This window comes from Pararge aegeria, chromosome 12 (assembly GCF_905163445.1).
Source record: "Pararge aegeria chromosome 12, ilParAegt1.1, whole genome shotgun sequence".
Classification (NCBI taxonomy): domain Eukaryota; kingdom Metazoa; phylum Arthropoda; class Insecta; order Lepidoptera; family Nymphalidae; genus Pararge; species Pararge aegeria.
In genome coordinates, this window is record NC_053191.1 from 1,961,939 (window position 1) to 1,974,767 (window position 12,829).

The 12,829-nt window shown below is 41.0% G+C and overlaps 1 protein-coding gene across 1 annotated transcript in view; it reads left to right on the forward strand.

Moving 5' to 3' along the window:
• The window catches only part of LOC120627882, a 115,409-nt gene extending 103,489 nt beyond the window's left edge, over window positions 1-11,920 (forward strand). Inside the window, exons 18-28 of the mRNA XM_039895998.1 lie at window positions 265-612; window positions 1,503-1,932; window positions 3,119-3,266; window positions 3,768-3,866; window positions 5,066-5,225; window positions 6,526-6,713; window positions 7,038-7,224; window positions 8,358-8,581; window positions 10,091-10,249; window positions 10,767-11,165; window positions 11,833-11,920. Coding sequence (XP_039751932.1) covers window positions 265-612; window positions 1,503-1,932; window positions 3,119-3,266; window positions 3,768-3,866; window positions 5,066-5,225; window positions 6,526-6,713; window positions 7,038-7,224; window positions 8,358-8,581; window positions 10,091-10,249; window positions 10,767-11,165; window positions 11,833-11,920 — 2,430 coding nt within the window. The remainder of the gene's footprint in view (window positions 1-264; window positions 613-1,502; window positions 1,933-3,118; window positions 3,267-3,767; window positions 3,867-5,065; window positions 5,226-6,525; window positions 6,714-7,037; window positions 7,225-8,357; window positions 8,582-10,090; window positions 10,250-10,766; window positions 11,166-11,832) is intronic.
• Window positions 11,921-12,829: the final 909 nt, after the last annotated feature.

Here is a 12,829-nt window from a genome sequence, read left to right on the forward strand (position 1 = left end):
CCTTTGCGTATTCAGATATACCAATACGTTGTAGGAATACAACGAAGATTTCCAACAGGGCCCTGTGAATAACTAGCCTACTTTTTGGTTAGCAAAAAAACAATCAAAATATCTTTACAACTTTTGGATTGATTCAGTAGTTATGGTGTAGTTTTTCTAGCAAACGTGATAAGAAACAGATGAGACACTTATTTAATAATAGTTATAAAAATTACTGACTTAAAAGAGTATATCTTTTAAAACACGCTCGTTTCTCCCCCACAGCAACACCGCAACGCCGAATACGCGGCGTACAGAGCTGCGGAAAGACAATCCCCCACGCAATACAACTCCAAACCCAAACCCGTGGCTTCCCCCCGACCGTCGCTCAAGCTAGCCGCCAACCCCAAGGGCTCCATCACCCTGGGAACCCCTGTGGAAACCCGTTACGAGCCTCAACGAATACCCTCGGATCCGAAAACCGGGTCGATCACAGCCGGGACACCGGTCCACGGTCCTCATCACTTGCCGGAGAAAAGGAACTTGGAGTACAGGCGGCGTAGCCCTGGAGGCGCGTACTATGCGGGCGCGGGCAGCCAGCCGCGGCCGCAGTCGCCTTCCTCGTTTCAAAATGTAAGTACTCTTTGTCTGTCAAAGGATTTTAATTCCCGTTTTCACGACAGACGGACTAAGTAAGTAACATTACAAGAATATTCCTAAGCATACATTTACCTTACACCAATCAATTTTCACTATGCGACTTCAAATAACCTAACTTGTCTTTGGTTCTTGCTATAAGGTGTGGTATTATGTGTTTGTATTATCATTTTTTTTTTCGTGTGGATTCAGGCGTATTAAACATAAAACGTTCAGTATTTTTTTCTTCTGTCAAGTGTCAGTTTACCGAACCGGCGGATCGTAAAGTTTAGGGATTAGCGAGTACCCTAAACTTTACGATCCGCCGAATCGGGGTCTCGTATCGGTGTGTGTCTTTTGACGGCGCCTAACGTCGTTAGTCATCACATAAACGTTAGTGAAACGTTTTTTCTCCTTAGGAATCACCTAAATCACTAGGAATCCAATAAAGACAATTTTTAAGTTTCGGGAAAATTGGCAATAGTCCCTTCGAGAAGGCTGCCAATCGAAATATTCTTGCTCAAATGGCCAGTCTTGTGAATGGTCCACGCAGAACGCAAACTTAAACGCGTTATGCATCGTTTTATATTATACCCAAGAGCATCACTAGTATTGTTTCTATTAAATATTCCTCCTAAAGCACATTACAAGTGTTATTTATTTGGATTCCATTGGAATATCAATTGTGGGAATGGACAAACATAATTCTAGAGTTTAAATTCCAGGATAGTGCATAAAAAAAATTGGACTTTGGACTGTCTTTTTGTTTCGTGTGAATTTTTTTAAGTTCCCTCAAATCAATAATTTTGTATTGAAAAACAATGTATCTAGTGACATCACTAGATACTTTACATACCTTCATCTTCTAACATACTCTCTTGTCACAGGCGACAGCAACTGCAGTATCACGTGGCACGTACGGCCTTGAGAGACGGCAGATCATGCTTACGGACTACATCACCTCGCAACAGATGCACGGTGTGGTGAGAAGAGAACGGGAACCTTCCCATCATCACCAGCAGCAACATCAGCAGCACCAACAGCAGCAGCAGCAGCAGCAGCATCAGCAACTCCAGCAACAGCAACACCAGCACCAGCAGCAGCAGCATCAACAACAACAGCAGCAGCAGCACCAGCAACAACAGCAGCAGCAGCAGCAACACCAGCACCAGCAACAGCAACAGCAGCATCAGCAGCAGCAACACCAGCAGCAGCTTCAGCACCAGCATCAGCACCAGCCAATAAGGAGGGATCGCGACACGGTGTCCGTTATACAGAAGCACACGCACACCTACTCGCATCCCCACCCCCCGCCTGGTAAGCGCGAAGCGTAGTGTACGCGAATATTTTTTTGAGGAATACAGAATACTTTTATAGTAGTTTATGCATCTGTAGTATTATACTTACTATCAACAGTTGCATACAGGACTTTATCTACTCCCATGATATGAAAGCTCGAAAAGATTCCGAAACAGCTTACTGTTAAAATAAAAACTGCCAGTCGTAGAAAAATTTGACGGCCGATTGGCGCAGTTTGCAGCGACCCTGCTTTCTGAGCCCAAGGTCGTGGGTTCGATTCCCACAACTGGAAAATGTCTGTGTGATGAGCATGAATGTTTTTCAGTGCCTGGGTGTTTATATGTATATTCTAAGTATTTATGTATGTTATTCATAAAAAAATATTCATCAGTCATCTTAGTACCCATAACACAAGCTACGCTTACTGTGGGGCTAGATGGCGATGTGTGTATTGTCGTAGTATATTTATTTATTATTATTTATTTATTATGTCATCCATTACTGATTATATACAAATAAACTATTTATGAAAGAATTATTTATTGTAGTAGTAATTATACATTATGACATTGGGTGTTGTAATGTTGGCAATAAGCTAACTGTTTCAGAATCCTTTATAGAGAATTTAAAGCATTCGAGTAGGTAAAATAGCAAATAGAACTTCCAAAGTCTTCTTTTGGCGCGTTATTGTAAACAGATCAGAGAAAACTTTTTCTAATGTAACATTATATATATATATTTTAACTGCTACTCCAAATCGGTAGTAGAGTATTACAAACAAGTACTTGATCAAAAGTATATATAATAAAAAAATAATCCTTATTAAGGATGACTTAAATGATTAGAAAGCTTGGGTGTGAATTGCTCTAATTTCATAGCTAAATATTAATTGACTGTGAGATGGTGATAACCAAAAAAAATTACTCTGCTGTGTTTGTTGTGGTTCAGGCCAGGGCGCATTTGGCACCCTCGTAGGTTTAAGTTGGCGAACGAAGTTATCACCTATACACAATTCTGTAAACATATATGTATGAATGATTTATAAGTGCCTGTGATAGGCCTACATGAATGAATAAAATATATTTGAATTTTTATTTGAAAATATCGGTAATTTTAAATCACTTTTGTTATCAGTACGTACGGAGCGCTTTTCGGTACTCGTTTAACCACGCCCCGATACTCATGAACTATATATGTTACGCAGGTCACGAAGCGTTTGCGCAGCTGGTGAACGCGGCTTCGGTGGCGCCTGCGTTACCCGTGCCGCGCCGCGAGGAGCCCGCACCCGAGCCGCCGCCCGCGTCGCCGTTGCACCACGCGCCGCACCCGCCACACATGCACCACGACATCAGGTTGGCACCCGCACTCATTTCTTTTCAGTAGCAGTAGATATGATATGTTACTTGCAAGTTTTGCTTTGTTTTTTAATTTTATTTATAATTTTGCCAATTTGAAATAAATCTCTCTCCATGAACCAAGTTAGCACAGTATTAATTAAGCAGAATGTGAAGCCCTCTAAACTGACTGTATTGTTAACTAACATATAAATATTGTACAAACAAACATGCAAATTATTGATTATTTTTATCTATTCTATCATTTATTGTTTTTTTTTATGTTTTTTATTATTATTATTAGCTTGTTTTTTCCATACCATCAGATCCTTCCGTCAATTCTCATCAAAAAATATATATAAGGGTTTATAAGTAAAAACTTCACAACCTATAGCCGCTTTGAGCGATTACTTCCGGCCAGCTTTACCAAACTGATCAACCAAAACCTGACCAAAATATTGGACCTCCCTCCATTTAGTCAATTCATTTTACATATATTGTTTGTATGTTGTATCGCAGAGCGTCCCGCGAGTTCAGCATGTCCCAGAAGTACCACCCGCAGTACACCACAGCGGAACGACGCGCCCCCCCTCCACAGCAGCGCGACGTGCGAGATAGGTAAGACACGGACTCCAGTGTTAAACCAGCTTTATAAATATTTTTCACCGTTCGTACTAAGCGTTGGTTAAAAAAAAAAAAAAAAAATATTTGCAAGAAACATTGTTAAATTATGGAAAATATCGTTTACGCGTCCAAATATGTTTCGTCAAATGACTTGCACTATTAATAGGTAGATAAAATGAGAACCACGAATAATAAATTGATAAATTTCGATAAACATTCGGAGTATATGTTCACGTCTGGATAACTTTAGTTTTTCTATATGAAGTGCTTTAAGTAATAATATATTTGTTACATATTAGAATGAAACTTGAATAACGCCAATACATTCATTTTAAAATGTTATTAATTTCATGGAAATAAAGCACAAAATACCTCAGCATGTTAATAACAACAGTAACAATATTTTTCTATTTACTTTTATAATTTTCGAATATCGTCTAACAAAAAACAATTATTAGTATTATAGTATTTAGCTTGTTGCGGCTCGATTTGATCTTTAGATCGCAGCTAAGCCGAATGAACTATAAGAAAATCCAAAAGTGCACGCCTCAAATCTCATTCATTACAATAAAATTGAGATTATTTGTAAATAATAATTAAACTACATCTAACTATACCGTGAAAAGTAATAGGCTTCAATAGAAGCCTATTACTTTTCACGGGGAATACCCCAAAATACTGAAGCCTAGAAAAAAAACTGACTTGATAAGTGAAGTATTTAGCTTGTTATCGTGAGCACAAGATACGGGATCCGCACATACAGACACACGGACGTCCAAGACAGAACTTTTTAATTATTTTAAATAATTAAAAGAGATTTAAAAATATCTAATACATATATGTAAAATATATATTAATAGTGTTAAAAATTGTGTTTTTGCTCAACATTTGTCTATTTATATTCACTTATAAAAGCAATAAAGAATAACAAAAGTGACATTTTAAGTTGGAGAATCACTCGGTGTGCGTAAACTGACAGTAATACCCACCTCAACTTCGCTTATGAGGCGTGCAAAAGAATTAAACGATTCATTCATTGAACTAAAGAGAGATACGGCTCTTTAGATAACAAGAGTCGTATCGCTCTTTTTTTGACAATTAGCAAATCCCAAAGTTTGGATCAAAAATAATCCAAACTTTGTAAAGGATTAAACAACGGATTACGCGATATTAATTAAAAGTTTTGTTCACAGTCGAGAACGAATGGTGCCCATGCAAGAGCGGCACTACGTCATCGAGCAGCACCAGTCGCACCAGCAGCACCAACAGCACCAGCAGCACCAGCCGCACCAGCATCAGCAGCACGCGCAGCAACTGCTCATAGATCGGCACCTCATACCGACCCACTCTCAGGTACTGATGATTAGTGATCAACACAAGTTATATAAATATAACGTTATTAATTTTAAGTTTTTTGTACAAATTTTTTTTATTATATGCTTAGTATCTTGAAGCGGTGGTAGCCTAGTGGGTAAGACTTCAGCTTTCCTTTCGGGGTAACGAGTTTGATTCCCGGCACGAACCTTTGAATTTTCACTTAAGTTAGGTGGACAACGGCCTAAACCCTTCTCATTATATGAGGAAACCCGTGCCCTGTAGCGGTATCTTGATTTTAATCATATACTGTTCAATTCATATTTTGTCGGCCGACTGGCGCAGCCAGCAGCGACCCTGCTTTCTGAGTCCGAGGCCGTCGGTTCGATTCCCACAACTGGAAAATGTTTATGTGATGAACATGAATGTTTTTCAGTGTCTGGGTGTTTATCTGTATATTATAAGTATTTATTTATATTCATCAGTCATCTTAGTACCCATGACACAAGCTTACTTTGGGGATAGATGGCGAAGTGTGTATTGTCGTAGTATATTTATTTATTATTAAAAAACTTAGGTAATCTGTAAATTACAACTATAGAGTTAAAATGACTATTTCTCTATTATTTCGCTTAATTTTGAAAGGACAATGTACGTAGAATGTACAACAAGGCACTAATGCCCGTTTTCACAAAACAAGGCATCGCCTATATCTAATGCCTGAAGTTTTAGGCAATGTCTATAGAAAAAAAAACATTTCACCAACTCTTCGCTGATAACTATTGGTGAACGGTTGATGTATGCCTAGGAATCTCCTTACTTTAGGCGTTACTTATGTAGACATTGCTTTGTTCGTAGTTAGTGAACGGATATGAATGTGTTCTTTTATAGTTGTTTTTTTGATAAATAAAAAAAAGGTTTCTTATATTTCGCTTTGAAGTTATCCGATGGAATTTAAAGTTTGTTGTGGGCTTTTCTTAGACTTAGATAGGTGCGTTTGGTACCCTCGTAGCTTTAGGTTGAAGTTGGCGAACGTAGTTATCAGCATCACCTCACCATTATGTAATATATGAATGATATTTTCGGAAGTGCCTAAGAATGGCAAACAAAAAAAAAAACAAAAATGGAAATGATAGGTCAACATGAATTTTGAATTAACTGAATTTTTTAAAAATATATCTACTTTGATAAATTAAAGTTACCAACATAACTCAATTCCGTGCACTCAGACAATACCTGAACAGTTGTTGTGTATCTATCCAAAACACGGGAAGGAAAACTGATTGTATAACTGCAGAAACAATTCCAAAGTAAATATAACACAGAGTTTCGATCCCAGAACATGTCGAGTGGGGAGGAGCGGCGCGGGTCGAGCGGCAGTGGGGGGGCGGCGGGCTACGGGGCGCCGGGCAAGCGACCCATCCATCAACTTGACAGGAAAGATGGGTATGTTCTTCACACTCTACTCAGTCTTCTCTCATTCCCCTTTTTTTGGACGCGCATCTCGCGTAAGCCTTGTGTAATTTAGCACCTCTAACTTTAATAAGTTTTTGCGTTTTAAGTAATTAAATATCACTTGCTTCAACGGTGAAAATCATGCCTGAGAGTTTTCCATAATGTTCTCAAAGGAATAAAGGAATATCTCCATAAAGGAATTTCCACTAAAATGGAACTTACTGGCTAATTTACAAAAAGAGGGTACTTATATAAAATTGTATCTTCGAGCGCACAATAAAATAAATGGTAAATTGTATTGGTAGTTTTGAAGCACCATCGCATCAAAATCATATCGACGTTGTAGTTTTTTATATGCATATTAAATGTATGACGTCAGAAGTGCAGATGTATGAGTGTGGGGTTGCGCAGGCGCACGGCGGCGAGCGCGGTCAGCACGCCGGGCGGCGGCGCGGGCGCGGCCCCGGCGCCGGGCGCGGCGGGCGGCGGCGCGGCGGCCGGCGCCGAGCTGTCGGCCGCGTCGCTCATCAACGCGATCATCACGCAGAAGATCAGCCAGACCAGCAATCAGAGGTTTCCATCGGTGAGTAGTCCATTTTAAAATTCATCTATTTCAAGTAGACCTAATACAAGCTCTATTGAAACGTCAAGTCTAGTCTGTTTGTAGTGACTGACGCGCCGTCAGTCACTACAAACTTACCACTACCACCAAAATTTACCACTACCGGTGGTAGAGTCACTACAAACAGACTAGACTACTAACTAAGAAACTATAACGAAACAGAAAACCTTGTAAAATCAATTATAAATAAAATTACAAAAATAAATTACAAATTGACACGATAACTAGCTAACATATACTCTCAGTCATACACACACACAAACAAAAACACACACACGCGCGCACATACACGCACACACACACACACTCACACACACACATACTCACACACATACACACACACACACACTTCGCCTAGATTAAGTTATAATGTAACACTATCATCATTATAAATTTTAGATTTTTTCGGTAAAAAGTACTGACAAATCGAGACTTGCTAGCGCAATAACAAGCTCAGCTTAGTGTGCTCGCTAGCGATATGTTCTGTTGTGACATATAACAATATTTTTACGTAATGTATGTAACAAATAAGTTGTAATGTTGATCAAGACAACAAATCAAGACTAATATCTCTGCATAAGATCTTAATTGCATCTCACAACTTTATTGTGATCTTAACTTGCAACACGATTGCATTTAACTTGTGATAGCAATACGTAAAATGATAATGATAATTTTCCGACAATACTTTACTATGAGCTTGTTATAAACGACACCAATATCTATCATATTCTTCGTCTCAATCGATTTGCCATTGTCAGAGCGGTCGCGGTCGTCACTTAAGGGTTCTGGCACGCTTGACTATCCGTCGCCACTCCTCTGCCCTTTTCTGCACACTCATGTAGGGGGCAACCACTGCAGCCTTTATTCGGTCAGTATTGCGTTCACAGAGTTTCTGACCAGGTTATGCATACAGAAAAAAGATGCCATAAAATGGGAAAATCCTTCGCATTTATGAGTTATACAAAAATTTGCTTTTGCACTGTCGGCCCATCTTATGAGCGATCTTCGGCGTGATCTGGTGCCCTCGATTCTATCATATCATATGTTATCGTATAAAGCAAACACTCACGCCTTCCTACTATTGGTTTCAGAAGATCATACGTGAGAGTGACGGGGTGGTGCCGCAATCGGACCGCATGCTCATCGACCACCAGCGCGATCGCGACCGCGAGTCGGAGCGTGATCGCGATCGCGAAAACGACGGCCCGCCACAACTGACGGCGCACACCACGAGCATGAAGCTGGGAGACCTAGCGTCGAACATCATCGTCAGGGACTTTAGTAGTCCGAACACCAACTCACTTCTACATCATAAGTAAGTGCTCTTGTATAATTTTAAGCTTGATGGATCTTACAGCTAATTCTCATGTCTCTCTTCTTAATCGTTTTTTCTCTGACATTCTAGTTTTTTATTCGCATGTTGTGGCAGTGTCTAAGTGGGTCTACAAAAGTTATTGTTTATGTCTATAAGAGTTATTGTAACCTGTTGATTGTCCATTAAATAAAAAAAATTGAGGTTATTAAAAGTGTCGTGATAGAGTTCGCAAAGTGCTTCTAATTGGGAATTCAATGCAAAAACGAGATTAACATAAAAAACTCATACTTGTCAATATCAATATCAAAATGATTTAATAAATATAATTCTACAATACGTACATCGCCATCTAGCCCCAAAGTAAGCATAGCTTGTGTTATGGGTACTAAGATAACTAATGAATATTTTTATGAGTAAATATACATAAATACTTATAAACACCCAGACACTGAATAACATTCATGTCCATCGCACGAACATTTTCCAGTTGTTGGAATGAACCCACGGCCTTGGACTCAGAAAGTAGGGTCACTGCCCACTGCGCCAATCGGCCATCAAAGGCCGTATAGCGTAATATATAGAGATACTTAGGAGGTAAAGTTTTTGTGCAGAAGTATCTACAAATAGATACGGGCATGTAACAATTATATGCTTACAAGTTTAACCAATATTATGATAGATCCGAAAGGAATATAACCTTTACTGAAGTTTTCAAATTACATATTTAGGGGATCGGTGTTTAAAGTGCAAAAATACTCTACTAGCGAGATACTAACCTAACTTCAAATAATAATAAGTGAGAAAATCTGTTTGTTTTTTGTTCTTGCTTCACGCCCCAACTTAGCATCCAATCTTATTGTTTTTTGGCATAGAGTTAGTTGAGAGGACGGAGAGTATCATTGGCTACATTTTATCCCAGTCAACAAACGTTTTAAAATTCACTTTATTGCACAACCGAAAAATGATTTAAAAAAGTCGGTCATAATGCTATATAACATTGTCTATCAGCAAACCTTCGGATGATCGAGAAAAACGAGTCAGGGTGTGGCTAAAAATGTAGAAAGGAAATATCCTACTATAATATTATAAATGTAAAAGTGTGGATGTTTGTTACTCAATCACGCAAAAACGGCTATACGGATTTGGATGAAATTTGGCATGCATGTAGCCTTTGACATGGATTTTTTATCCTGATTCCTGAAGTAGTTCCCGAGGGAAAATTAGAAATTCATTACGAGTTAAGCTGTGGTCAAACAGCTTTGAAATTTGGTATGCATGTCATCTATGGAAATGGACATGTACATACCGAATCTCTCGAAGAGTTCCGTGTGTATGTCACTGAACTCCTCCTAGACGGCTGGACCGATTTGAATGAAGTTTTCGGTATGCGTTTGGGTGGCACCCTGGATGGTTTAGATTCACAAATCAGCCCGACAGATGGCGCTGGGGTCAGCACCATCACACCTAGTTGATAATATGTTTTTGTTAATACTGAGTGGTGCATTGCAGCAACCGGTTCGCGGTGTCGAGTGCGGACACGTACGCGGGCGGCGCGGGCGTCGCGGCGGGCGCGCCGGGCGCCGGGCCGGCCGACGAGTGGCGCCGCGACGCGCCCAAGCACGCGCCCTACCTGGAGCCCGTGTCGCCGCCGGACAACCACCACACGGGGTGAGAGCTACAGAAACTTTATAACGTCGCTTTCAAAGTTGGCCGGACCGACGTGACCAGTGGCTGCGCTGGTTATAGGCAGCCCGAACACAATAAATCTCGATCGCATTTTGCGATCATGTTTAATGATCGCAATCTAGATTGATCTTCCTACATTGATCTTGTACAGAGTGGATTAACGGTCTATCCACTGCACACGTACGACCCGCATGAAAAATCAAGATTTTTAATCTGTATTCGACTGTTTCTGCATATAATTGCTTATATTCAACAATGACCTCTATTATTAACACTAGAGAAGCTGTTGTCACTTTGTTTTTATTTCCAATTAATAGACGCCATTTTGTAAAGTTGTAATTTAAGTGTCCAAGGAAGTACCTAAAATTTAACGTCTAAAACCACTAACATCTGGAAAAATTTAAGCTGGCATTTATACCAGCTGGTACAGCATAATAGTAGAGGTCAGTGAGGTCGGAGCACTAAGTGAACCCTGTGGCTAATGTGCGGTGTCCGCCAGGCGCGGCGGCGCGCGGCGCTACAGCGCGGCGCACGTGGGCGGCGGCAGCGTGCTCACGGCGTACGACTACGTCACGACGCGCATCGTGGAGGTGATGCGCAACGACGAGGAGCGCAGCAAGCCGCCCTTCCACCCGCCCACGTCCTACGCGTACCCGTACTCCGCGCTCAACGTGGCCACGCCCGCCACCGACGGTGAGTGCCTACCAATTTTTTTCATCATTCTCAACATTTCAACCAATCGACGTCCACTGCTGTCCATCGCTGCTATGTGCGCTAGCTTGTCTCCAGCGGCTCCCAGCGACTCGCCTGATGTCATCTGTCCACCTCGTTGGGGGCCGACGGTGTGGGGTCGACATATATGCACCTTAAGAACCCAACGTCCATCGGTTCTCCGAGCTATGTGCCCCGCCCATTGCCACTTCAGCTTCGCGACTCGCTGAGCTATGTCGGTAGTTCTTCTACGGATCTCCTCATTTCTGTTTTTATCACGTAGAAATACCGACCGACGAAGACCGAACAGTCGACTCGCAACAGCCTCTGAGTATGTTAAACTCACTATAACAAAATATTATACAATTAAATATTATACTCAACATAATTTAGCATATCGATCGTACCTATCCCGTTACCGTTATCGATATTTTTCTGTTTTGTGAGAGATGAGAGCGGAGTGGCCTGCTGCCAAGCAGCCCACGATTTGTTAATTGTGTTTTCATATATTGTTTAAACTTAGGGGAAGGTAGATCTAATATTACCTTCGATATCATGTTATAAAAGCATATACCTATCCCCACAAAGGATTTCTGTACTTTTTCAAACGATATGCAGATATCACTAATTTATGTCCTTTTCTAGTAAGTCGATTGTTTATATCGACTTTTTGTTTATAATTACTTATGTTTTGTTTAATGAAGATTATATTATTATAAACATATCGCGAGGCTACTGTAAGTATACCTTTCGCGTGATCTAATTTTATATATCGATCGCACAGCTCTTTTCTGTATATAAATATATAAATCGTAAGTCGTGTCCGCAGGCACGGCAGTGAGTGGCGGCGCCAGTCCCGCGGCGCCGCTGCCGGCGCCAGTGCAGCCGGAGCCCGCCCCGCTCATGTCGGCGCAGTACGAGCCGCTGTCGGACGAGGACTGACGCGCCCCGCGCCCCGCGCCCGCCGCGCCGCGGGCCTAGCGCAGACACCCCCCGCCGGGGGGGGAGCGCAGAAACCCCCCGCTTGGGGGGGAGCGCAGACACTCCCCGCGTGGGGGGGAACGCAGACACCCCCCCCGTGGGGGGGAGCGCTGCTCGGTCATACACCACACCGAGCCGCCGCGGTGACCACGCCGCGCCCGGCCCCGCACCACAGTACACAGTGATGACCCAGATCAAACTATGAACAATGAAAGAAAGAATAACAAGTACGATATGAAACCAAGGTATCAGACTTCGAAAGTGGCCAATTCCCAATACGGAATATGTGTTGTGATGAAAAAAAAATTAAAAATTAAAATATTCATACAAAATTCGCTGTATTTTGCGATTTTCTATGCTCAAGTTTTTATGTCTTGATGCTTTGTTCAGACATAGAGGATGGCTCTAGGCGAATGTTAGAGCAAAAGTTAATGTTATTACAACGAATACAAAAACAAAAGAGAAGTGGTACGGATTTTATAAAAGTGTACATTAAAAGACGTATAAACATAATTCTTTACTAAAGTGACTATAAATAATGAATGTTTCGTGAAAGTGACAGGGTGCAAAATGTGATCTCAGTGTGTCGTTATCACGAAAACTGTAGGCTGGACTGTATTTAACGATGCAAATTTTCTTATGTAGGCGAAGCAGAGACACTGTTTTGTGTTATGAGAAGCTTTAATCAAGTGACATTAGATGTGATCCGATATATGCACAGATTTTTATAACTGATATTTCTGTAAGCCACATTTGCTGTTAATTTTTTTTTTTAAACGAGCAATTATACTGTATTTTTGTGTAAATTGAATCGTTGAGAAAGATGGAAGCATATTTATTACACGCTTTCCGATCTATGTCCAGGTTTGC